The following is a 27097-nucleotide window of genomic DNA, read 5'->3' as shown; positions in this document are numbered from 1 at the left end:
TTAGATTGCATTTGAATCCTGCCCCATATACAAATAAACTCCCGTCTGTAGAATGTAACTAGTAGGCTAGTAGGCCTGATCAATTCATCTGTCTCCTGAGAAATCTCTATGTGGGACAAGAAGCTACAGTTAGAACTGGATATGGAACAACTGATTGGTTCAAAATTGGGAAAGGAGTACGACAAGGCTGTATATTGTCTCCCTGCTTATTTAACTTATATGCAGAATTCATCATGCGAAAGGCTGGACTGGATGAATCCCAAGCCAGAATTCAGATTGCTGGAAGAAATATCAACAGCCTCAGATATGGAGATGACGCAACCTTGATGGCAGAAAGTGAGGAGGAATTAAAGAACCTTTTAATGAGGGCGAAAGAGGAGAGCGCAAAATATGGTCTGAAGCTCCATCACCTCCTGGCAAATAGAAGGGGAAGAAATGGAGGCATTGAGAGATTTTACTTTCTTGGGTTCCATGATCACTGCAGATGGTGACAGCAGTCACGAAATTAAAAGATTCCTGCTTCTTGGGAGAAAAGCAATGACAAACCTAGACAGCATCTTAAAAAACAGAGCCATCACCTTGCCAACAAAGGTCCGTATAGTTAAAGCTATGGTTTTCCCATTACTGATGTATGGACGTGAGAGCTGGACCATAAAGAAGGCTGATCGCTGAAGAATTGATGCTTTTGAATTGTGGTGCTGGAGGAGACTCTTGAGAGTCCCATGGACTGCAAGAAGATCAAACCTATCCATTCTTAAGGAAATCAGCCCTGAGTGCTCACTGGAAGGACAGATCCTGAAGCTGAGGCTCCAATACTTTGGCCATCTCATGAGATGAGAAGACTCCCTGGAAAAGACCCTGATGTTGTGAAAGATGGAGGGCACAAGGAGAAGGGCACGACAGAGGATGAGATGGTTGGACAGTGTTCTCGAAGCTACAAACATGAGTTGACCAAACTGCGGGAGGCAGTGGAAGACAGGAGTGCCTGGCGTGCTCTGGTCCATGGGGTCACGAAGAGTTGGACACAACTAAACAACAACAACAGTAGGCTGCAACCCCTGTAACTAACACAAAACGTGCCTCCCTACTCCAGTAGTTTTCTGCTTGCATTGGGCCTGATTTTGTGTGCTATGCTGTGCTATTTTGCACCTTCAAAAATGGATAATGTATTGTGGAAAAAATGAAAAACACAAAACTTGAAACTGTTAAATTTATTTTAAATTGCAATAATGATACAACAACGTTTCATCATTTTTTCTCAAATACCAGAAGAAAATGTTTTGGCACACAAATAATTTTGAACAATCTTGTGAAGAGTGATGTTAAATTTTAAGTCTCTTAAAAGTTTCAGTCTCAGGCACATCAAAATCTCACTCCTTTGCAAATTTTGCCACCAAATCCTTCTGGTCAAGTGATGCTTGGGCATGCTCAGTTGATACGGTTGCCAAGCCAACAGGTCTCTTTTGCAAACACTCTTGAGCGTATGCAATTTTTGTAAGTTTGAGCTCTGAGAAATGGCGTTCAAAGCACAAAATAAAAGCAAAACGTTAGAAATTCCCAAGGTAGAACAAAAAGTAAACTACATAAAACTGCACCTCTCCGAGGTCTGGGAGCCCCGCGAGGCCTCCACCTCTAGCAGCCTGAGAACGGGTTGCGCTCCAGTTCCCTCCCTGCAGCATCATCACAAGCAGCAGCAGCGGAAGTTTGCCTGGCTCACGCGGGACAGCTGGGCCCGCGGACCCCCCGCCCGCTCTCGCCGCACCTTCTTTCAATCAACGGTCCAGAAAACCTAAGGCGGGCTTTGACGAGCGCGCATCTTCGGGCGGGCATTGGCTGGGGGTGCGGCCGGCCCAGTGACGTCGAGCGGAGGGGGCGGGGATTGCGCGGGGGTGACACGTCGGACGGCGCCGGCGGCGGATCTCCTGCGAGACAACCCAGGAGCGGCGCCTCCCCTGCCCACCGCCCCTCGCGCCTTCCGCCTTTCTGCTCCCTCGCGGGTCGGGATGGGGCGGCTCTAGACCAATAAGGCTCCGGATCCCGCAAGTGTTCCAGAATTGGGCCGGCCCGCCCCGCCCCCTCCGTTGCTTGGCAGCGGCGGCCCCTCCCCCTTCCCAGGACCCGAAGCCGGGACCCGGTTCGCTCCCCCCCGCTTTGCTCCGGCGCCTCGTCGGAGCGGCCCTTCCTGGCAGGAGCCACCGACCCCCATGACCCCTCGGCCTGCCGGAGAAGCCCCCTGGTGACCTTCGTGGGCAAGAGCCCCCGGGCTCCTTGGCCTCAGGACTCCCCACAGCTTCCCCCCTTCCCCTCAGGAGGTTTAAAGGCACGCCCTTGAGCCCCTTCCCCTGTTTGGCCACCGAGGCGCTTCTCCCGGTGTCCCCTTCAACTCGAGACAGCTCTTCCCCCCCCTTGCCACGCTGCCCTGCTTGTGCCCAGGTGCCCCAGCCTCTCCCCAGCGCACTGGCGCCATGCGCTTCTCCCTGGTGCTGTCCCTCCTGCGCCCTGTGGGGCCTGTGGTGGTGGGGGTGTCCCTGGGCTTCACCCTCAGCCTGCTCAGTGTCACCTGGGTGGAGGAGCCCTGCGGCCCCAGCCAGGGCAGCCTGCGAGATGGGGGCATGGAGCAGCAGCAGCACCAAGGCGGGCAGGGCAACGCCGCCCGCAAGCCCAACTCCGTCCCTGTGGGGATGGGCACGGAGCCTGAGCAGAGCTGGGAGCCCCGCGTCCTGCCCTACAAGCCTCCCAACCCGGGCAAGGCTGCCAAGAAAACTATCAGGTATGGGGGGGGAGGAAATGGGGTGGCTTGGGGGAGCAAAGGGTGTGTATCAAAAAGGGAACAGGAAAATGGGCTTTGGCTCAAATGTAATCGCAAGGTAATCTGGCCACTGTTTGGGTTCCCATGGACTTTAGAGGCTCACAGGTAGGTGTAATTTGCGGCCTCTTTGTTATACTGCGGGGGTTGTGTGATGGGAATATGCCACATTATGTGACCTGTTAGTGGTTCCATGTAGCTGCTGGCCTGTGGACATAAATATTTGTATGTAAGCAATCTTTTCATAATGCTGAATGAAACCAGTATAACATTCGATCAATATAGTGTTCGCCCTCACAGCAGCCCTATGGAGGTAGGTGACTGGGGACTTGTGACTGGCCCGAGGCCACACAGTTAAACCCTGATATAGGTGGGACTTTAATCCATGCCTCCCATGTGCAACACCTAACTGCCTATCCAGATGTGGTAAGCTCATCCATAGTGGGCCTATGTTCAGAACAAACGTGCAGATTCATGGGCTGTTTCCTGTGGTGGTTCCAGTCAGAGATTGGTTAAGGGTCTTCAGGGCTCTGTGGGCTGGGGGAGAGCTTTGTTGCTGGCATCCGCCTATCTCAAGTGACATAGAGGTGTGCCTCCACGGGTGAAGTCGAACCACTGTGTTGGCATCACTGAAGTGACCTCCCAGGGGCACAAGCCTGGGCAGTATGTACGGGAGGTCCTGGGCTGCCCAGACAAGAAGACCCCCCTCTCGGCCTCACTGATGTGGTCCAAAGGAAGCAGAGCAATATGTTTGACACCAACCTGGCTGCAGTAGTTGCTGGAAGGAGGCATACAAGATGCCAAGCAACCTAAGGGTTTACTCCTTTGCCTTTTCTTCTCCCTAAGATATTCTGCAAGGCTTAAAACTTGCTTTTTGAGAAGACTCTGCCTTGGATGAAAAAGCTATGGAGGGCCATGGTACAACAGAGCCAATCCCTGATTGTGGGCATGGAGTGCTATGGTTCTCTGAGCCCCCTTCTTTCTGCCTCCTTCATTCAGACTCCTGCCCTCCTTTTTTATGACATCCCACAGGAAAGCTTGGGGCTGTGTTCTTCCTATTCAGGAAGTCTTTCGGTACAAATAGTTTCCTTTGAAAGGAAATGGGCTTGAGCAGTGCTTTTCTCAGGGGGTATGCAAGGGTACACAGTAACTGCACCTCTTTTAGTTGCTGTTAAAAAGTGTGGCACTTACTGTAACAACTTCATGGTGAGTACCAGCACCTACCGTATTTTTCTAGAAAAAAAGCGTTGGCTTGAGTAAAGAAAAGCAATGATGGCTATCACTGTTCCAGAGGCAGCTGAATGAGGGCTTAATCAAACAACAGTGTATATCTTGGGCTTCTGCAGAACCTTTCAACACAGTTGTTTCTCCTCCCTTAATAAATGTAATAATATTTTTAATTTTTATAGCGCTTTGGATGTTCAAAATATTTCATTTATTTTATCTTTCTGTAATCCTTACTATAACCTTTTAAGCTAAGTCAGTATTATTACTGATTTAGCAGGCGGGCAGAGAATGAGATAAATGAAGTACTTAAGGCTACCTAGTGCAGGGGATTTCACATATTCTACCCCTAGGACCTACTTGCAGTGGCTGAAAATTGCTGAGGCCCACCAGTCAAAAAATAGTGGTACATTATTATTTTTATTACATTTATATACTACCTTTTCCTCCAAGGAGCTCAATGGGGGCTGTATTATTATTTTCCTCCCCATTTTACTCTCACAACAACTCTGTGAGGTAGGTTAGGCTGAGAGACAGTGATTGGCCCCATATCACACACTGAGCTTCATGGCTGAGTGGGGATTCAAACTCTGGTCTCCTAGGTTCCAGACCAGCACCCTAACCATTACACCACACTGGCTTTCCAAGTGTAGGGGCAGGGGCAGGCACAAAATGGTGGCAAATAGGCAGAATTTGGCATTAGTTGGCAATTACTGACATCATATCTAACTTAAATTTGGAAAATGCTGCATTCCTTGCAGCATTTTCTTTGTGATATGGAGTTTGGTATTTCAGCTTTCCTCAAGTGAAGTACAGACATTTGCTCTGGAGGTATTTTGGCAGCCTCCCCATTTAAGGCAGATTTGGTTGATCCAGAGACAAAGTGGAGAAAGCTTTTTCTTTTATATTTCCCCCCTTCTCACGCTACCTGCCTTTCAGAGGTTTTTACCCCCATCTCCAGTAATTTTATCATCCATTCTCCTTCCATACTCAACTTACCCCCTTGCCCCCCAACCAGTTTCTTTCCTCCCTCTATTGTCTTTTTACATTCACTTCTTCCTCCTTTAAACTTCCTTTCTATCCACTTCCTTTCTATGTTCAATTAGTTCGTTTATTATTTTCTATTACCACTGATAAAAAATATTAACCTTTCATCTCATTTCCCTTTAATAACACCTCCCCTGTCCCTTTTCCTTCAGAGGAAGAACTTCCTTTCCTCCAACTCTTCCTGAACTTCTCTCTTGCTTTGTCACCGTTACTCATCTTGCAAAAGGAGTTGCTTGTGCTGATACTGGTCCAACTGAAAGGCTGTGGCATGGTTACGGGGGCTGGACAGGCAAATGAGGAGGCACTAAGCAGTCTGTGGTTCTGAGGCCCACCTGAAAGTGGCCCAAGGCCTATTTTCAAAAAGCAATGACCTAAGTTCATTGTAGAGGTGAGATTTAAACCAAGGACTTTTTATTCATAGTTCATTCTCTTAGCTGTTATACTACAGATCTCTGTACAGCTTATTGGGTGATTTTGGCACTTTCCTTTATGAAAGTCCTCCTATTTTTGGGGTGCTGCATTTATATGTCTACCACCTTGAATTCCATGGAATAAAGGTGGGATCTGGACTTTTCTAGTTCTCCAAAAGGCTGTATTTTGTCACTGGGAAAGTGCATTTCCCATCACAATCTACCACATGTTGCACTGACTAATGAATTTTCTCTGTGTGTTTTTAAAAAACAATGTGTAAAATGTATTGGAGACTCTGCACTCTCCTCCTGTAATAGTAAAAGAAAGGAGTACTTGCATGTGTGGGAGGAAAATAAGATATGTGGCCCTTGTGTGGGTTAATTAATAAAAGAACCAGCTGGATGCCTGGATTCAAAACACAGGACTTTGCACACACTCCGTCAGAGGAGAACCTCCAGCAAAATCTAAAACAGTCATAGTGTTAAGCTGCAGCATAGCATGGGAATATAGGTTGTTAGACCCCATTTCATATCCTGTTTAATCTGCTTACAGCACTTGCCCCTCTCTTTACCGCTCTGTCAATGAGCAAATCACACTCGTTTAAAAGCTTTACTAACAAAACCCAAATGCCAAATTCATGCATTATTCCATGCTGCAGCAAGGAGAACACAGGTAGAATGCTCTTGGGTACAAAATACAGATAATTAGCTTCAAACACCGAGTCTTAGCAAGTTCAGACATGTCCTTCCTGGTCGATTACATGGCACAAAGATAGTGTAAGGAAAGGAAAGAAGCTTCACTTCCTCACCAAAGGTGAGGGGGTGTGACCTAACTGAGTCTAGCAATAGAACTGTGGTCTTAACCCCTTCATGCATTACCATATTTTTCCGTGTTTAAGACTAGGTGTTTTAACCAAAAAGTTGGGTTTAAAATTGGGCCTCTTCTTACACATGGGTAGTGCTGAGGGGTGTGTTCTTAATTTGGAGTCCCCCAAAATAGGGGGCGTCTTATACACGGAAAAATACGGTAATTAGCCCTATGTTTTCTTGTTTTGTTCGACTGCAATTTCCCACAGCATGGATATTTTGGGGCAACAAAGTTATAGAAAGACTGCTCCTCTCTGCCTGCTTTTAGCTGTGCCTTGCAATTTGAAGATTTTCTCAAAAAACCTTTTTATACTTCTTCAGGTCTCACTTTTCTAGCACAGAAGTGCTTATTTCCTTTAAAAAAGTGACCTCCTTTCTTGTAGCAATGTCCATTATTTATGGACCGCACAGTGCTCCATCTAGGAATATCCCACAAAGGCAAAAAATGCTTTTGACTGTTTTAGATAGGTTTCTGCCCTGTCTCCTTTATTATTATTATTATTTTGCAGCCCAAATAAGCTGAGAGCATGGTGGAGTCTTCTAAGTGCTCTACCGTATGCTCAGATCCTGATTTACCATGCCCACAAAAACTTAATTTGCAGTTGTGCAGAAAAGGTGGTTTTGCTTTTGTGTTCTCCATAGTCTATGGCTTTTTGAGTGGGTGATTCTTCCAGACTTTGAAAACAAGTAATTTCCAGGAAAGGGCTGGCTGCTATGCTTCAGTAAAGTCCTGTGGCTCCCTTTGTCCATGCATGTGAATAGTCAACACATATTGATAGTTAAGCATGCATTCAAATATTTCCTATAAGGGTCCTCATTGATGATGGGGCACTTGGACATTTGTATCAGTACAAATCTATTTAATCCAGAATGACAAAAATAATGCAAATGTCAGTTGACCTTAAGGTATGTCCATAAATTATTTGCCATTGTTTGGCATGTTTGTTTGAGTCCTGCACACCATATAAGGTTTTCCTTCTCCCTGTGTGGAATGTTCCCTTAGTCCAAATTGCTGACCAGGAAAGTACCAGCTTTCTGTGTTTAATGGAGATGATATAGGATATCATTGCATAGCTTTGTACTATTGTGGATCCTTCTTTCCACATTTCCAGTTTATTCCAAAATATGCAGCCAGCAGTGCTGGCAGCTGAAGTCCGGGCACACACCCTGGTTGCACTTTAATACTTAGTTAATTTTGTCCTTGTAACTTGCTGCTCACCAAGTGTTAGGAATGGTTGTCCCTAGCAGAACATATGAATGGCAAAGGACATGACACTGCTGTGTATCTGCTAGGAGGGAGAAGTCATATCACACACCAAGCTACTCAAGTTTTTGATACCGAGTTGTCTGCACCCACTAACTTTTTTTTAAAAAATGTATTTATCACTTTCCATTTTTTAGCAATAGATAACATCAAATCAACTCTCTGCCCCCAATCCATGGAGTAGTGGGCTTCTAATAACTTTTAGCACCCTTTAACAAACTACAGTTCCCATTATTCTTTGGGAGAAACCATGGCATTTCAGCTGATTTCTTGGTCGCCCGCTGGAATGCGGAATTAAACAGGGCCATTGACTGTCTGGCTCTGAAGCACCCTCTCCGATTGCATGGAGTTCGGACGGCCCTGTGGTTTTCCTGAGGACAATGAAACAATTGCTGAGACGGCTAGAGTGCCGGGGGCAGAAAATTCATTCTGAATCGAACCAAACATGGGTTAGAGCTCAACGTTGAGCCTACCAAGTGGCGATAGCAATGGTGAAGAGGACCTTCTTCGCCGCCTCTATTGTATCTGCAGAAAACAGCAGCAGGAGACTCTTTCAGGTGGTTCACAATCTAATGGAACCACCTTTGCTGTCAGGGCCTGGTGAGGACCCCAAGATCTCCTGCAGTGATTTTGGAAAGTTTTTTGCATATCAAGTCACTCAGATTCGGAAAGAGGTAGACTCCACCATGGTGGTGGGACCAGGGCAGGAGAGTGCTAGAGTCCTGTCTAGTCAAGTTGCATGGGGTCAGTTCCAGTCTGTTACCTCTGAGGATGTGGACAGGCTGCTTGGACGAGTGAATTCGACCACCTGTATCCTTGATCCTTGCCTGCCCTGCTCATAAAAGCGAACCAGGAAGGGCTGGGTGATGGGCTCCGTGGGCTGGTGAATACCTTCCTCTGTAAAGGAGTCTTTCCAGACCTGCTTAAAGAAGTGGTTATTAAATTGCTTCTTAAAAAACATCTTTGGACCCAGCCAATATGGCCAACTATCGCCCAGTCTCAAATTTTCCATTCTTGGGCAAGGTGATGGAGTGGGTGGTTGCTGAACAACTCCAGGCATGCCTGGAGGATGTGGACCATTTGGATCCCTTCTAATTGGAATTCAAGCCTCATCATGGGACTGAAACAGCCTTGGTTGCGCTGGTCGATAATCTCTGGCGGGCTAGGGACAAAGGTGAAAGCTGTTTCCTAGTTCTGCTGGATTTCTCAGCGGCCTTTGACACCATTGACCATGACATCCTTCTGGACCATCTAGAGGAGTTGGGAGCTGGGGGCACTGTGATGCAGTGGTTCCACTCCTTCCTTCTTGGTGGTGTCCAGAAAGTGGTGTTGGGGGATGAGTGTTCAGACCCCTGGGCTCTCACTTGTGGGGTGTTTCAGGGCTCTGTATTCTCCTCAATGCTTTTCAACATCTAGGAGAGATCATCAGGAGGTTTGGGCTGGGTGTTCACCAGTATGTGGATGATACCCAGTTCTACCTCTCCTTTAAATCAGAACCATTGAAGGTCCTCTGTGAGTGTCTGGAGGCGGTTGGAGGATAGATGGTAGCTAACAGATTGAGGTTGAATCCTGATAAGACAGAAGTACTATTTTGGGGGGACAGGGTGCGCAGCCTAGGAGTTATTTTGGACTCGCAGCTGTCCATGGAGGCACAGGTCAGTTCTGTGTCCAGGGCAGCTGTCTACCAGCTCCATCTGATATGCTGACTGAGACCCAACCTGCCCATGGACTGTCTCGCCAGTGTGGTGCATGCTATGGTTATCTCCCACTTGGACTACTGCAATGCACTACATGGGACTACCTTTGAAGGTGACTCGGAAACTACAACTAATCCAGCTAGACTGGTGACCAGGAATGGCAGCTGGGACTATATAATACCAGTCCTAAAGGGTCTTCATTGGCTCCCAGTGTGTTTCCAAGCACAATTCAAATTTTTGGTGCTGACCTTTAAAGCCCTAAACGGCCTTGGCCTAGTATACCTGAAGGAGTGTCTCCACCCTCCACCGAGGGTCTTCTCCTGGTTCCCTCAGTGTGAGAAGCAAAGTTACAGGGAACCAGGCAGAGGGCCTTCTTGGTAGTGGCACCCTCCCTGTGGAACACCCTCGCACCAGATGTCGAGGAGATAAAGAACTACACAAGATTTAGAATAAATATATTTTAAAAAATAAAAAATTTGTCCAGTAGCACCATAGAGACCAACTAAGTTTGTTCTTGGTATGAGCTTTCATGTGCATGCACACTTCTTCAGATACACTGAAACAGAAGTCACCCGACCTTTATATATAGTGAGAACGTGGGGAGGGGTATTACTCAGAAGGGTGGTGGGAATGGGTGATTGGTTGATAGGTGTGGTCTTACAGGAAAAAGCAAGGGATGAGATGGCCAAAAATAGCTTTATCATGTATAATGTGATAAGAATCCATTGTCTCTGTTCAGACCAGGTCTCTCCATGGTTTTAAGTTTGGTAATTTGTAATTCAGCAACTTCTCTTTTTTTTGAAAATAATATTTATTACTTTTCCAACAATTTAAACACTAAAAAAATAATAATAATAAAAAATGAACAATACAATACAATACAAAAACACTACATAACACTAACACATTAAACTAACAAAACAAAACAAAAACAGTTTAAAACACATCAAACAATTTCAATATCTTATCTTTCATTCGCTTATTTCGACGACCTCCTCACACCTCCCTTTTTGTATTCCACTTCTGTTAATTGTTTCAGCAATTCCTTTCCATCTTCCTCTGTTTTCTATCCTATAATTATCTTACTGTATTTTTTGCTCTATAAGACTCACTTTTTCCCTCCTAAAAAGTAAGGGGAAATGTGTGTGCGTCTTATGGAGTGAATGCAGGCTGCGCAGCTATCCCAGAAGCCAGAACAGCAGGAGCGATTGCTGCTTTCACTGCGCAACGATCCCTCTTGCTGTTCTGGCTTCTGAGATTCAGAATATTTTTTTTCTTGTTTTCCTCCTCCAAAAACCAGGTGCGTCTTGTGGTCTGGTGCGTCTTATAGAGCGAAAAATACGGTAACATATTCTAACTTTATTTTTTCCTTTAATACTCTAATAATCTATTTATACTTAATTCCTTATAACCTTTCTACTAAAGCCATATAACTTCATTCCAACATTTTCTAACATTCATTAATTTTACAGTATTTCTGTAAATAGTCTTTAAACTTTTTCCAGTCTTCTTCCACCCACTCTTCTCCCTGGTCTCGGATTCTGCCAGTCATTTCCGCCAGTTCCATATAGTCCATCAACTTCATCTGCCATTCTTCCCAGGTGGGTAAATCTTGTGTCTTCCAATACTTCGCGATGAGTATTCTTGCTGCTGTTGTTGCATACATAAAAAAAAGTTCAATCCTTCTTTGGCACCAATTGGCTGACCATGCCCAGGAGAAAGGCCTCTGGTTTCTTCAGGAAGGTATATTTGAATACCTTTTTCATTTCATTATAAATCATCTCGCAGAATGTCTTAATCCTTGGGCATGTCCACCAAAGGTGAAAGAATGTACCTTCAGTCTCATTACATTTCCAACATTTATTATCGGGCAAATTGTAAATTTTTGCAAGCTTGACTGGTGTCATGTACCACCTATAAATCATTTTCATTAAATTTTCTCTTAGGGCATTACATGCCGTGAATTTCATACCTGTGGTCCATAACTGTTCCCAGTCAGCCATCATTATGTTATGTCCAACGTCTTGTGCCCATTTAATCATAGCTGATTTCACCATTTCATCCTGAGTGTTCCATTTCAACAGCAAGTTATACATTCTTGACAAATTCTTGATTTTTGAATCTAACCATTCTGTTTCCAATTTTGATTTTTCCACCTGGAAACCAACTTTTTTGTCCAAATTGTATGCCTCCGTTATTTGGTAATAATGGAGCCAATCTCGCACTTTGTTTTTCAATTTTTTAAAGCTCTGCAGTTTTATTCTGTCTCCATTTTGTTCCAAAATTTCCCAATATTTCGGCCATTTAGCCTCCATATTGAGGTTTTTCTGTGCCTTCGCTTCCATTGGTGACAACCATCTTGGGGTTTTCTTTTCTAACAAATCCTTATATCTTATCCAAACATTAAACAATGCTTTTCTAACAATATGATTTTTAAATGCTTTATGTGCTTTTACCTTATCGTACCACAAATATGCATGCCAGCCAAATGCATTATTGAATCCTTCTAAATCCAACACGTCAGTGTTTTCAAGAAGCAGCCATTCTCTCAGCCAGCAAAAAGCAGCTGATTCATAATAAAGTTTAAGGTCTGGCAGGGCAAATCCACCTCTTTCTTTAGCATCAGTTAATATCTTAAATTTTATTCGAGGCTTCTTGCCCTGCCAAACAAATCTGGAAATATCTTTCGGCCACTTCTTGAAACAATCCATCTTATCCAAAATTTGCAATGTTTGAAACAAAAACAACATCCTTGGCAACACATTCATTTTTATCACAGCAATTCGGCCTAACAATGATAACTTTGTCCATATTTGTCCATATTTCTAAATTCTTTTTCACTTCTATCCAACATTTTTCATAATTATCCTTAAATAAATTCACATTTTTGGCAGTCATGTTAACCCCTAAATGTAATTTAGCAACTTCTCTTTCCAGTCTATTTCTGAAATCCTTTTGTAATATGACAGCTACTTTGAGATCTTGTATAGAATGTCCTGGGAGATTGAAGTGTTCTACTGGTTTCTCTGTCTTGTGATTCCTGATGTCAGATTTATGTCCATTTATCTTTTGGCATAGGGTTTGTCCTGTTTGTCCAATATAGAGAGCTGAAGGGCACTGTTAGCATTTGATAGCAAACACAATGTTAGAAGATGAGCAATTAAATAGTCCTGAGATGGTATGTTTGATGTTGTTGGGTCCAGTGATGGTGCTGTCTGGGTGTATGTGGCAGCAAAGTTGGCATCTGGGTTTATTACAGGCTCTGGTACCAGTGTCCATGTTAAGTCTGCTTGCTGTATTATTGTGGGTGAGGAGTTGTTTAAGATTGGGTGGCTGTCTGTCGGCAATGAAATGTCTTCCTCCCAGAGCTTGGGAAAGAGAACTGTCGTTGTCCAGGAGAGGTTGTAAATCTCTGATGATGTGTTGGACTGTTTTAACTTGGGAGCTGTATGTGATTACTAGTGGTGTTCTGTTATTTTCTCTTTTGGCTCTGTCTTGCAGCAAGTTCTCTCTGAGTATCAGTCTGGCTTTGTTGATCTGTTGTTTAACTTCATTAGGCGGATATTTTAGTTCCAAAAAGGTTTGCCTATTTGGTTCAAGGAGGATGTGCTGGTGAACAGAGAAGAGGTGAAAGAAAAGCAAGAGGGGCAGCTCCTTAATGCTTGGTAGTGATCTATGAATAATAATTATTTATTACACTTCTTGGATGCCTTTCTCAACTTGCAAGATTATAACAAATCCACACAATTTAAAACAAAACAAGCACAGCGCCATCTTGCAGTATTATTATTTAATGACAGCTGAAATGAAGGAGGAGGCTAATGGTTTAAGTATGTGGGTTCAGGGTCAGGAGAATAGGTTTTTAAGGGAGCGTGGCAGTCCCCCCCCCTTTAGATGATGGGCTTTTTGCCTCTTATCTCTTGGTTCAGCTGCTGGAGCTTCTTTTCCTCACTCCTTGTCTTATCTGAATTTGCTTCTGGGAAGATTGAGGTCATTCTGCATGGTCTGTGATCAGCAGTGTCCAATTCTGGGAACATCCTTCTTGCAGCTTTCTGTGAGCATAGTTGAGTTCTGTAGCACACAAAATGGAGTGTAGAAAGTATCCCTCGGAAAGAGGTCCATTCCACCCACCCACCTGTGATGCTCCAGGCACAAAAAATCGCAGTCTCTGCAGCCTGTATAGTCTTGTAAAGGTAAAGGGACCCCTGACCATTAGGTCCAGTCGTGACTGACTTTGGGGTTGCGACGCTCATCTCGCTTTATTGGCTGAGGGAGCTGGCGTACAGCTTCCAGGTCATGTGGCCAGCATGACTAAGCCGCTTCTGGCGAACCAGAGCAGTGGACGGAAACTCCGTTTACCTTCCCGCCGGAGCAGTACCTATTTATCTACTTGCAGTTTGATGTGCTTTCGAACTGCTAGGTTGGCAGGAGCAGGGACCGAGCAATGGGAGCTCACCCCGTCGCAGGGATTCGAACCACCGACCTTCTGATCGGCAAGTCCTAGGCTCTGTGGTTTAACCCACAGCGCCACCCGCGTCTTGTAGTGGCCCCATTAACTCTGTGTAACCCAGTAGGATACAGGCTCAGTTCTTGAAATCAGAGCCATGCAGAGATTTTCATGTGGGCAGGGAACACTTTCTCCCTTTGGGTCTGGAGTGCGGAGAGCCCAAAGGCACAGGCATAGTGAGCTTTAACAGTGACAAAGAACCACATTCTAAAGTTTCTGGCCTGCTTTAGACTATCAGATCCTAGCTTAATGAGCCAGGATATACACAGGCTTTGTGCTCTCAAATGCAGCCATTTTTCTCTTCATTTCTCCCTTTGTGCAAGTGCAGAATCAAGCCAGAAAGCTGCAGTTAACCATGCCTTCCCAGAATTTGCAATTTGGGAAATGTGTTTAAGGGCTTCCAAACAAGTCAGGATTTAGAGCCCTACTTTAAATCATGGTGGACTCACTGTAGCTTCCTAGTTTGTTTCGCTGCTTGCATGAAAGGGAGAAGCAGTGTGGGCACTCAGAGGGTGTGTGCAGTTGCACAAACATTGTACCTAACTTGGCTTACTTAAGGTAGGCTTTGATCATGCATACCTGGCCACTGTTTCCCCAGAGATGGGAATGAGGTGTGTGTGTGCATGCGTTTGTGTGTTTCCAGGAAAGGGAATCAGGAGACTTGCTGCTCCTATAGTCACACATTCTGTTTGCTGGTTGCCCAGTTCATTGCTCTTTTTAGTTAAGAGTGTCATTTATTCCGACAATTTATAGTGACATCTGCTCCTTCCCACTCTCAGTGTGTGCATGTGTCTGTCTGTGTTTGCTGGGGTTACTGGTGGTTAATACTGCCTGCTGGCAGTTCAAAAGACTGCCTTGCCTTTATTATCTCTCTGCATTCTCTCTCTCTCTCTCTCTGTCTCTCCCTCCCTCCCTCCTTTTCAGGGAATTGTCCTGTTCCTTACAAGGTTTAACTATGTCAAGCCTTTATCCTCAGCATCTCTGTGCCAGATCTTCTGTGTTTGCTTTCTCTCCCACCACCACTCCTTCCTTGCCTGCCTCTCTCTGCAGAGTGTGTCGGCCCCTTTATTTCTCACCTTCCCAGCCTTGGGAGTATTACTTGTCTAAGTGAGCCCCATGAGCACCCCTCATCCCTGTTCCCCACCCCCTTCCCAGTCATGATGTGGGGGGGGGGCGGGGAGAAACTCTGCTTTGTTTCTCCCCCTCTGATCCCTGGCACCAGGATTACCATCTCTTCCTTTCTCCTGCGTGCCCTCAACTCAAAAACGGGTGAGATCAATGCTAGGGGTTGGGGGCCCAGGGACGAGGGACTGAATGAGCTGTGTTGTCCCCAGGAGTGAGTGAGTGAGGGTGGGTGGGATGGGCAGGAAGCGGAGGGGCTGAATGAGCCCACTGTGTGAGTGGAATGGGGGTGGGTGGGTGGGTAGGAAGGAAGGAATTGTTTCCTGCTGCATTTGAATAATTAAAACCTGAAACTTATTGTAAGAGACAGGCCACCTGCATCCTAACACCAACTGTAATGTCACAGGGAGCACGATACCCCCCTCCCCATTTTCTTAACGCAGCCCCTACCTAACTGGGAGATGTCAGAGTCTTTCCGCCCCCTCCAGATTCACAATTGCAGCAGTCAAATTATGGTGGGAAGCTAAATTCCCTAGGCGTTTGGATTCTAGTCTTGACACCCTCCCCTTCTCTTCACACTCTTGAGCCTTACACTATTGCTCCTTCCTCTTGCTACTCAGTTGGGGATTATGATTAGCTCCTTAGGGGGCCGTCTAGCATTGAAGCTGAGGACTCGGCCAAGTGAGATCTGCTCAGCCATGGCTACCCTCTCTAGCATTTTGCTAATTTGTCCATCTGGGTGTCTTGCAGGTTGGCTTCAGTTGCAGCATGTCTAAAATGGCACGTGAGAGTGTGTGTGTGTGTATGTGTGTGTGTGTGTGTGTGTGTGTATATATATATATATATGTGTGTGTGTGTGTGTGTGTGTGTGTGTATATATATATATGAGTTTTCATTTTTCTACATTTCAAAATAAACATTTTACAAACGTTAAAATATCCAATGACGACTTCTCCTTCCATGGTTCATCTTACATATCATACGTTCCTGCATATTTTATTATAACCATTCAAATCCAATTTTCCACCTTTTACATCAATCAAATATTGTTTACTCTGTTGAATTTATCTTAATGCTGACAGCGTTTTCAGCTATGTACAATTATTTTTCATATATTAAATAAATATTTTCTACTCTTCTTTAAATATACATTCTTCTTGCTCTCTTAGTGAGAGTCAATATTTTAAGAGATGCAAGGAATCTGTCGATCGTAGGGGTTGCACTCAGATATATGGTGGTGGTACCCCCTCAGCCTTCATGGAAACTTGGTTTCTGAGCTGGGGAACCAGTTCAGATCTCCCTTAGTGGAAAGAACAATGCAGAAAGATGCTGAACCTGAGCCTCATGCTGGAGAATAATGCGGAAATGATTTCAGAGGCAATGAGGTTGCACTCTGGGATCCTCTGTTGCTTTGTGTGAGAGTCTGAGTTTCTTACAGAAGTTGCAGAACACATTCTTGGTTATTGCTGTGGTCAGGGCCGTCTTACATATAGGTGCAGGGCTCTCAGGGGCGCCAGGCCAAGAGTCTGGGGCCGAGATTTGGAGTCCGGGGATTGGGAAGAGCCGACAGCCACTGGCGAGCGGAGCAGAGGCCGTCGGAGTGCCGCCTCCTCGGGCTCAACTGTTGTTGCACTGGGCTCTGCTTGCCCCCTGCCCCCGGCTCCTGGTCCTGGCCTTGCTCTGCTGCCGCCACCACCTCCTCGGGCTACTCTGCTGTTGCTGAGATGGCCAGCCAGGCCAGCCCTGCTGTGCGCACCTCACTGGCCAGCCCTAAAAAAATGTTAACAACTTTGGGGTTCCCCCCAAAAAAAGCTCAACAACTCTGGGCAACCTGGGGGGGGGGCGCTGGGTGGATGTTTGCATATGCTTAAGACAGCCCTGGCTGTGGTTGCCCTGATGTTGATGTCTGTGAAAGATCTGGCATCCTCATTGATATGAGTTAGCTCATCTTGCTCTTGACCGAATGCTGGGTCCTAATCCATTGCCAGGTTACTGCTAGCTATGCTTGGATTAATGATGGGCTTAACAGCTGATCTACCCCTGTCCCTGGTGCTACCCCTGTCCCGGTATGTGTCCCCCCCACCCACCCGGGGTGTGTGTGTGTGAAATGGACATCCACAGGTTTCCCAAATGTGGTGTCCTGTTGATTTAGCAACTCACTTAAGGCCCCAGGGTATCTTGGAAAGGACTAGGAATTTTAAATTTTTGTGCATTCCCTCTACTCTTTATGTCTCAGCATTTTGGGTGCATTAGGGACAGCATAGCTCTATTAATAAGCCCTTGGCACAGTATTCTGAAGCAGAAATGGTAATCTGTTTATTTCCTGTACGGTTCTAATAGAGGTGCTCACTGAAACAAATGGGACTTGAGCATTTGTAAATGCTGGACACACCTGAGGATCTGTAGTACACTTACAGAACATACAGGGCTGCTGTTATTTATGTAATAACAGTAACGTACATGGTGCTTTACAGGGTATTGTTGTTTAGTCGTGTCCGACTCTTCGTGACCCCATGGACCAGAGCACGTCAGGCACTCCTGTCTTCCACTGCCTCCCGCAGTTTGGTCAAACTCATGCTGATAGCTTCGACAACACTGTCCAACCATCTCGTCCTCTGTTGTCCCCTTCTCCTTGTGCCCTCAATCTTTCCCAACATCAGGGTCTTTTCCGGGGAGTCTTCTCTTCTCATGAGGTGGCCAAAGTATTGGAGCCTCAGCTTCAGGATCTGTTCTTCCAGTGAGCACTCAGGGCAGATTTCCTTAAGAATAGATAGTTTTGATCTTCTTGCAGTCCATGGGACTCTCAAGAGTCTCCTCCAGTACCATAATTCAAAAGCATCAATTCTTCAGCGATCAGCCTTCTTTATGGTCCAGCTCTCACTTCCATACATCACTACTGGGAAGACCATAGCTTTAACTATACGGACCTTTGTCGGCAAGGTGATGTCTCTGCTTTTTAAGATGCTGTCTAGGTTTGTCATTGCTTTTCTCCCAAGAAGCAGGCATCTTTTAATTTCATCTGTTCCAAGACGGACAGGTCATAGTGGAGAGTTTTGACCAAACGTGATCCACCTGGAGCAGGAACTGGCAAGCCACTCCAGTATCCCTGCCAAGAAAACTCCATGGACAAAGACAACAGGCTTTACAGGGTAGCACAGGCCAAAAAAAGAGAGGACTGATTCCTTTGCTCTGGGGGTGTACCTTGCAAGCTAAACTATGACAGTGGCGAGAGAAAGCAGAGAGGGATTGGAGAGGTAAAGGTAGCAAAAGAGCAGTGTGGGCAAATGTATCACTTAAGATGCATTTTGATTACAGATTAAGGCACACACCCCCTTGTCCGTGTGCATGCGCACACATGCCAGCCACTTTTTTGTGTTGTAGTCCCACGTTGCTAGGGTTTTTTTGCGTGGAACCTCATGGGCCATTCCCACCCCTTTGTAAATTTCATTCCCGGCTAAGTGAAGGCTTATGCCATGAGGCCCAGTCATGCAACACTTGCATTCTCACATCTGCAGACACCCAGCAGCTGCATGGGATTGCACCACATGGAAGCAGCTCCTGCACCAGTGCTGGCATGTGCGAGTGGGGCAAGTGCTGTGGTCATTTTATGGGGAAAGGGGGGCTTGAGGAGAAATGATTGTTTGCTGCTTGTAGCTTGCAGCGCAAAGCCTTGTCTCAGCAGATCCCACTCTTCAAATGCTCCAGAAGGTGTTTGCAAATATGCTCAAAAACACAGGGCTGAGATGATACTTCCTCAGTCGGTAGGGGATATTGGTAGTGGAAAATTGGAGGCTCCTCTTCCCCTCCTTCACTTCCTCACCTTCTCTCTTTCTGCCTGCCCTTTCCATTCCCCCAAAGGACCCGATACATCAGCACGGAGTTGGGCATGCGCCAGCGCCTCTTTGTGGGTGTGCTGACATCGAAGAACACATTGCACTCCCTTGCAGTGGCTGTGAACCGCACCTTGGGACACCGGCTGGAGCGATTGGTCTACTTCACGGGCACCCGGGGGCGCAAGGTCCCTCACGGCATGACGGTGGTGACGCACGGCGACGAGAGGCCCATCTGGAACATGTACCAGACTGTCAAGTATGTGCTGGACCATTACGTGGCTGACTTCGACTGGGTTTTCCTGGTGCAGGACGACACCTACACTGAGGCCCACCGTGTGAACCGCTTGGCCTCTCACCTCAGCATTGACACTCTGCTCTACATGGGCCGGCCAGAGGAGTTCATTGGTGGGGACACGCAAGGGCGCTACTGCTATGGCGGCTTCGGCTACCTGCTTTCCCGGGCCCTTCTCCTGCGGTTGCAGCCTCACCTGGAAAGCTGCCGGAACGACATCCTGAGCGCCCATCCCGATGAGTGGCTGGGGCGCTGCATCATTGACTACACTGGGGTAGATTGTGTGGCAGAGCGTGAGGTAAGGAGGGCCAGCTGCACTGTAGTGTCCCTCTCCTGTGTTCATTTATTTAACTTATTTTGTATATACTACTGAATCATAAAAAACCTCTAAGCGGTTTACATACAATATATGCAAATGTTATTGGTAAAAAGTTAAAAACTAGTTGGCCTGATAAAATAAGCAGGTAACAATTAAAAAATTTAACTACCTGTTGATATACAGGCCAACTTTAAACATCTGGGTTAATGTACCTAAACGAAAAGGGTTTTGGCAGGTGCCAAAAAACAATATGGCGGAGGCACCTGCCTAATATGAAGGGGCAGGGAGTTGCAGTGTAGGTGCTGCTAAGCCAAGGGACTGATATCCTTGCAAATGTGGAATGAACATGATCATGTGTTTCAAAGATTAGGGGGAGGAACCAAACACTCAATATTACAGGATGAATTCTTGATCCCAGTTGAAAGCTGAGCTTCCTCTTCAGACATGCTTTTGTTTCCTTACAACTGGAGGGGAATACCGGCTGGTTGTATGTCATGGTTATATGTACTAACATGGATGGCCTGGATTTCCCCGTCAGATTTTTTCTCTTATTCCTTCTCCCTACCAGGGCCTGCATTACCAGTATTTTGAACTTGGAAAGAACACTGACCCTGAGAGAGAGAGCGACCCGCGATTCAACACGGCCTTCACTGTTCACCCTGTGCTGGACCCTGTCCAGATGTACCGGCTGCACAGACATTTTGCGCGTGTGGAACTGGAGCACACATACCAGGAAATCCAGCAGCTACAGGTAAGGAAGGGAGGACGTTGGATCTGGATCTGTAACTAGCGGAGTGGGGGACTCTGTTCACACTCCTCACGCGCCACAGTTTCCATTGTGGCACTACATTTGCTTACCAGCTATAGGAAAGTCAGCCATGTTTTGTTTATTTTTACATTTATGTCACACCTTTTCCTTCAAGGAGTTCAAGATTGTCGTATACTCCTCTTCCCTTCCCAATTCCATCTGTACAACAACCCTGTGAGGTAGGTTAGGTTGAGGGGCTTTGACTGGCCAAAGATCACTTAGTGAGCTTCCTGGCTGAGTGAGGATTTGAAACTTGGTCTCCCAGGCCCTAATCCAACACTCTAACCACTGCACCACACTGGCTTTCTCCAGGGTAGCTCAGCTGTAGAAAGTAACTGAGCCCATTTTACTTCTGATGTCTTCTAGGGCGGAGATGGGGAACCTGGGGTGTTCTGGATTTTGTTGGATACTCCATTTGTTGGGGATGTTTGAATCTGAAGCTATACCTTTCCTTTCCCCCCAAGGATTTGGGCTTAAATGTGGCAACCCTCATGTTGGCAATTTCTGAAATCTCCATATTTGGCAGCACATGCTGAGCTCTGACACCTGGCTGTAGCTTCACCACTGGAGATTGGCTGGGGAGGGGGCAGGGCTGAATTTGAAGTGGTGATGGTGTGTGTGCTGGCTTGCTTCCATGCACACTTAACCTTTTCTTTACCCACTGCTTCTCTCATTCCAAACCCATTTCCGCCAGCTGCAGTTCCAACCCCTCAATTCGCTGAACTATTAACTACCACTTTTTACTGGGAAAATAAAGAGTGCACTAGTGAAACTGAAAAATATATAGAATTTTTGGTTAATATGTTTGTTTTTTAAAATATATATACAGTGGTACCTTGGTTTACGAACTTAATTGGTTCCAGAAGTCCGTTCTTAAATCGAAACTGTTCTTAAACTGAGGTGCGCTTTCCCTAATGAGGCCTCCCACTGCCAGTGCCCTTCCACCATTCGGCTTCCGTTCTTAGACTGAGGTAAAGTTTGCAAACCGGGACACTACTTCCGGTTTTACGGAGTTCATAAACCGAATCATTTGTAAACAGGGCTATTCTTAAACCGAGGTACCACTGTATATGCATTCCAGGTAACCTCAAGCTGAATCTTAGCGTGCATTGTTGCAGTGGGTTTCCTTCAATGAAGGTCTTAACCCAAGTCGTAAGTTTGGAGGTTTAGGCAGCAAGCTTGCATGTTTGATCAGCCAAGAAGGGCAATTCCTAGATTCCAAAGTGGAGGTTTGCTTTTGGGGAAATGCCAGACCAGTCCAGACAGCTGTCTGCTTCTTAATCTCATTGCTGAGCACAGCACTGGCTACCACGATGGACCTTGACTCATAGGCTGCAACTCTGCTTGCTATAAGCCGGGAACTGGGTGGCGTTATTGATGCCTTCATAGGTTCCGCTATTAGCCTTTTGGTTCATGTAATAAAATCGGCAGAATATCGAGATGTGTGAAAACATACTTGAAAAATTGTAAAATATGGAACTGAAAATGCATACAGGTGCTCAGGAGCTACATTAAATTACATTGATTGCTATTGCACATTGGATTTTCCTTTTCTTTGCGCTGCTGTAAATTAATATTTGAGTCTATTGCCTTAGGTTATAATAAGTTTTAAAGTGATTTATTTATATAGTGCCCCTGCCAGTTGGCACTTGGGGACTATGACATAAAAGTAATATGCAGTAATGTGTGTAATAAAAAATGAAAATCCATTTTAAAATAACTTTTTAAAAAAAAGAGAAATGGGGAGAAAGAAAAAGCATATATTTTGGTGGGGGAGAAATGACATGATGGTCAGTTCTCCCACCCCCTCCCCCATGGTTCCTGGAGGACTTGATGACAACAACAGCAAATGTATCTGGGGGCTTTTTTTGAAAGGGGAAGGGGGAGTAACAGAGAGAGAGCATGCCTTGCTTGGAGGGGAAGAGAGTGTGGAGCCCCTGAGGGGCAGAGATCTTTCCCTGGAGAGGAAGCAAATGTAAAGTGTTTTGCTCAATTGCCCACCAGCATAAGGTGTCATTTTTTTGAGCAGCAGGTGGTGTCTGAGTAGAGATAAACAATGGAGAGAGATTAATTAGGGTAATTATAATTTGACCAGGCGAACTATATTTAATCCATTGCAATCTGCTATGAATTAATGGAACTTTTCTTGAATAATGGCAGTATATTAATCTGGACACAAAAATAAATAAATAAAGGGCAATGAAACCTTTTCCATAACCAATGAAAACATTTTGAAAGGTGGTAAAAGCTATAATTACATGTATTTAAAATTCACTTGCTTCCTTTGCCAAACCAACTCCTGATTGTTACGGACTGGGACCTAAACTGAGGGGAGCTGCCTTTTCCACCTCTTTAGACTCAGATCGTCATCTAGCGGTGGGGAGAGCTGGGTTGAAGGCTCTCGCAGACTTGGGGGTGATGTGGTTACCAGCCACTTTAGGGGCTTCATGATGTCTATTCTGATTTTAATTAATTAATTGAACTTCATTTTTCTACCTCTCCTCTTCAGAAGAGAGCCCAGGGCAGTGCACAACATGAAAAAAATGCAATCAATAATTAAAGTATCTAAAAATGGCAGCACTGAAACAGTATATTGAAACAACGTGATAACAGGACTGTTGGATCCCAGAGTTAATTTATGGCCCAAGACTAACAGCTCAACCCAAAAATATAAGAAAGTACAGTGGAAACTTGGTTTTTGAGTATCTTGGAAGCCAAACAATTTGGAACCTGAATGCCAAAAACCCGGAAGTAATTGCTTCCATTTTCGAATACGCCTCAGAAGTCGAATGGCATTTCTCCATTTTTTCAATGGATTTTGCCAACTGCCCATTGATCCTTGGTTTTTGAATGTTTCAGAAGTTGATCGGTCTTCCGGAACGGATTATGTTCAAAAACCGAGGTTCTACTGTTAACACAATACTGCAGGCACATTAGGCAAGGCAGACCCAACACTTTATTTCCTGACTGAAAGCCAGAAATAAAATTGGAAATAGCTTATGGAGAATTTTCTAAAGGGATCAATATATAAACCGAAAGTGTGTTAATTTAATTAATGTGGCCTAATTTAAATGCAATAAATGTTGAAGAATGGGATTCAGTATTTGGGTGTGGTGAGATATACAGGCGCATGTGAGGAGACTGGCTTAAATACAGGCTGCTTTGAACCATGTGGCCCATCTTTCACCACAATACTGTTTTATTTTTTACTTTGTGGGGCAAAACAGTGCAGGTAAGCTAGCCCCAGAGCTGGGCTCAAAGCGTGGGACCACACTGCCACCAGGTGGCTGGATGGTATAACTTGGCACACCCTGCTGCTTGCTGATCCTGCTCTTGTTTAATGCGCTACTCTTTGGGTTGGGCAGAAGTTCATCTGGGCTCATATGGAGAGGTCTGGTGCCCCAATGCAGTTTGTCGCAGGCTCGCCACTTCTTGTGGTCTAGCTGGCAGTGCCCCTGTTGGTTTCTGCTCCGGGGTAGCTATGCTGGAGGGGTGGTCAAACTTAATGGTCATCAAGCATGTAATGGATGCTTTGTCTGTTTGGGGAGCATTGGAGGGGTGGAAGTACTTAGCTTTTTGAAGTGTTCATGGACACCTAGTCGTGTCTTCTAGTCAGGCATCCTAAAGAGACGTGCCTGACCTGACTGTAGTGCAGGGATGGGGAAGCTATGGTTCAACTCCAGTTCCCATGAGCCACAGCCACTCTGGCCAGTGCTCAGGGATGATGGGAACTGGAGTCAGTTACATCTGGAGAACCACAGGTCCTCTTAATGAAGATTTACCTGGAAGGTAGAGGGATGTGTGTAAAAGAGAGAGAGAGAAAAGGAAGGAAGGAAGGAAGAACGGACTAATATCCAAGTAAATATGGGAGCTGCTCTTAGCCATGGGGAAAATTTGCCTTAAGTGTGTGTATGTGTTTCTGTGTGTGCCTCTTAATTCATTTGGAACTGCTGGGAGTTGTGAAAAACTAAATTCTGAGCCTTCATTGACTCTGCCTGCACCCTCTCCTTGCAGCTCGAGATTCAGAACACCAGCAGCCTGTCTGCAGATGGCGACCTGAGTGCCACCTGGCCCATTGGCATCGCTCCCCCTTTCCAGCCCAAAACCCGCTTTGAGGTGCTTCGCTGGGATTACTTCACGGAAGAGGCAGCTTTCTCTTGCATGGATGGAGCTCCCAAGTGTGAGCTGCGTGGTGCAGACACAGCCGACGTGGCCGACGTGGTAGCTGCAGCTGTGGAAGAGCTAAACCACCGGTACCAGCCGGTGCTGCACATCCGGAAGCAGCAGCTGCTGAACGGCTACCGCCGCTTTGACCCGACCCGAGGCATGGAGTATACCCTGGACCTGCAGCTGGAAGTGGTGACCCAGAAGGGGCACAGCCGGTCGCTGGCCAAGCGGGTGCACCTGCTGCGCCCTCTCAGCGAGGTGGAGATCATCCCAATGCCCTACGTGACAGAGGCCAGCCGGGTCAACGTCATCCTGCCCCTGACAGCCCCGGAGCGAGACTATGCCGCACGCTTCCTGGAGGTCTATGCTGCGGCCGCCTTTGAGAATGCAGAGAACGCTGTGCTGACTTTCCTCTTCATCTACGACCCCTTTGAGGCTCAGCAAGTGGCCCAGAATGACGTCTTCCGGGCGGTGAAGGCGCGCATTGCGGAGTACGAGCGGCGCTATGCGCAGGTGAAGATCCCCTGGATCAGTGTCAAGACAGATGCTCCCTCCCAGATCAAGGTGATGGACATCATTTCCAAGAAGCACCCCGTGGACACGCTCTTCTTCGTGGCTGGTGTGGGCACTGAGGTCACGGCCGAGTTCCTCAACCGCTGCCGCATGAACACCATCAACAGCTGGCAGGTCTTCTTCCCCATCCACTTCCAGGGCTACAACCCCACCATCGCCTTCCACAACCAGCCCCCGCCTCTGTCTGGCCTGGACCTGGTGCGGGATGCCGGCCACTTTGACCGCGACGCCTTCAGCGAAGCCTGCTTCTACAACGCCGACTACATGGCGGCACGCACGCGCATGGCTGCCGATGCCCAGGACAACGAGGACATCCTGGAGACGCTGGACATCTACGACCTGTTTGTCAAGTACTCCAACCTGCATGTCTTCCGGGCGGTGGAGCCGGCCCTCCTGCAGCGCTACCGGCCGCACGGCTGCAACCCGCGCCTGAGCGAGGAGCAGTACCACCGCTGTGTGCAGAGCAGCCTGGAGGGCCTGGGCTCCCGGGCGCAGCTGGCCATGGTGCTCTTTGAACAGGAGCAGGGCAACAGCACATGAGCCTGGGGCCGGGGCCAGCCTGCCACCTCCCCTTTCCCCCTGCGCGTCTTCCCTGTAGCGGCAGAGGACAGCGGCCCAGGATGGCTCAGGCTGGGCCTCAAGGGAGCGGTTCTGCTTGGCTGTCCAGGCTGCCCTGTGGACCAAAAGCGGGCATTGGCGGGTGGTCAGGATCCAATCCCACTTCTGCCTTGCTCTGCTCCCTTCATGCAGGCCCAGGTCCTCCCCCCGGGCAGCAGGATTAACAGCTGCAAGTGCCAACCGAGCAAGGGCAGGCAGGGCCTGCTGTGGGACTTCTGCCTCGAAAATCTGGCTGCTGCCTTGGTGGCACCAGGGCTTTTAGAAGAGGCTTCTGTGTGAGGGTGGGGTGGGCTGAAGCCGAGGAGGCTGGCTCGGGGTTTCTGGATTCTGGGGCAGTAGAGGCAGGAAGGAAAGAAACTGCCCCCTCAGGAGCACTGCTTGGTCCCCTTGCTGCAGTTTGGGTCTTAACTTAATGGACACTCCAGGTGTAGGTGCAGGATAATCCTCTGTGGGTGGGAGGGGCAGAGGGATTCTGGTTGGTTATTTTTTTCTCTTTGTCCAGTGTTGCTCCTTTTGGAAACGGTGACTCGGGCTGCTTTAGCCTCAGATTAGGAGTGGTAGGGGCAAGAGGGTGGCACAGACCTGGTGGGTGCTTTCACTGGGAGAGTCAAGCAGCCCCCTGGTGCCAGGCTGGCTCTGGCACGGTGGGGATGAACAGTATTTCTGGGGCTGCCTGCCCTCTCTTTTGCCACCCGCTGGGCTGAAGGTACGTAGATTTCGCCAATCTTGCTGCCATGAGTAGTTGACCCAGAACTGTTCAGCAGAGCGGGTTGTGTCAATCAGCCTGGCGCTGGGACCAGGGCAAGGCCCAGAAAGGGTGCAGTTGTGTGTGTGCACGTGTGAGAAGGAGTTGGAGCTTGGCTCTCCAGTGGGTTTATATTTAACTTGGATTTGGGACGGGTTGGTGACTAAAATGTTGTTTTGCATTTTAATAAACTGGAGCGAAGCATAAAGTGTTTGGTTATGATTTTTCTGTTCTAGGCTGTATGCATGCCTGGTTTGTATGATGGAGAGAGATTGTGGAATCGATAGAAGTTAATTTATGTATTGGAACCTATGATTCCCTGGAGACGAAAAGAAAGCAGCGATGTGTATTTCAAGGAATGTAATACAAGTAGTTAGGTAGCTGTGTCCACACTAGGGTGCTAATGTGCATGTGTGTTTTCCTCCACACATGAGTGCTTTCAATTGTATGCCTCCAAAACCTGTCTGTTTCCCATTCATGCTAGTGGGTGATACTTGAAGGGATACAGTAGCACTGTGTCTTGTTCTTCCATTCGCGCAATGAGTGCACCCTACACACCATAAGTTCCAGGAGCCAGAGATCTTTTGTGGGCATGCGCCTTGGTATGTTTACCTGTGTGCATTCACCTTAAAACAAGTATTTTTTTTTAAAAAATACTAGCTATGAGATTTGCATAAAAGAGCTGCAAAAAATAATACATCAGCAACTCTGACATCTGTTGTAGGTGTGGAGGCAAAGATTGTTTAGTTGTGCATGCACACCTTTTTTTAGAAATGGTATTTTTGAAATACAGGTTTT

The 27097-nt window shown here is 46.7% G+C and overlaps 1 protein-coding gene across 1 annotated transcript; it reads left to right on the top strand.

Annotated features, from left to right (window-relative positions):
• Positions 1 to 1304: 1304 nt before the first annotated feature.
• On the top strand, positions 1305 to 26511 carry CHPF (chondroitin polymerizing factor). The gene is made up of 4 exons (XM_083590939.1): positions 1305 to 2770; positions 18803 to 19367; positions 19957 to 20139; positions 24211 to 26511. Exons 1-4 carry the CDS (start codon positions 2466 to 2468, stop codon positions 25474 to 25476), a joined length of 2319 nt encoding a protein of 772 aa, XP_083447065.1. The 5' UTR covers positions 1305 to 2465; the 3' UTR covers positions 25477 to 26511.
• Positions 26512 to 27097: the final 586 nt, after the last annotated feature.

This window comes from Podarcis filfolensis (genome assembly GCF_964270895.1).
Source record: "Podarcis filfolensis genome assembly, chromosome: 1".
Lineage (NCBI taxonomy): Eukaryota > Metazoa > Chordata > Lepidosauria > Squamata > Lacertidae > Podarcis > Podarcis filfolensis.
The sequence above is the reverse complement of the archived record's forward strand: the minus strand, read 5'-3'. Positions and strand labels throughout refer to the sequence as shown.

What these genes read in the sequence shown, in the direction of transcription:
- CHPF (XM_083590939.1), top strand. Translation starts at nt 2,466, where the DNA reads ATGCGCTTCTCCCTGGTGCTGTCCCTCCTGCGCCCTGTGGGGCCTGTG. An exon ending in GCTGCCAAGAAAACTATCAG is followed by an intron (nt 2,771 to 18,802) that starts GTATGGGGGGGG and finishes ATTCCCCCAAAG; the next exon opens with GACCCGATACATCAGCACGG. An exon ending in AGGAAATCCAGCAGCTACAG is followed by an intron (nt 20,140 to 24,210) that starts GTAAGGAAGGGA and finishes CTCTCCTTGCAG; the next exon opens with CTCGAGATTCAGAACACCAG.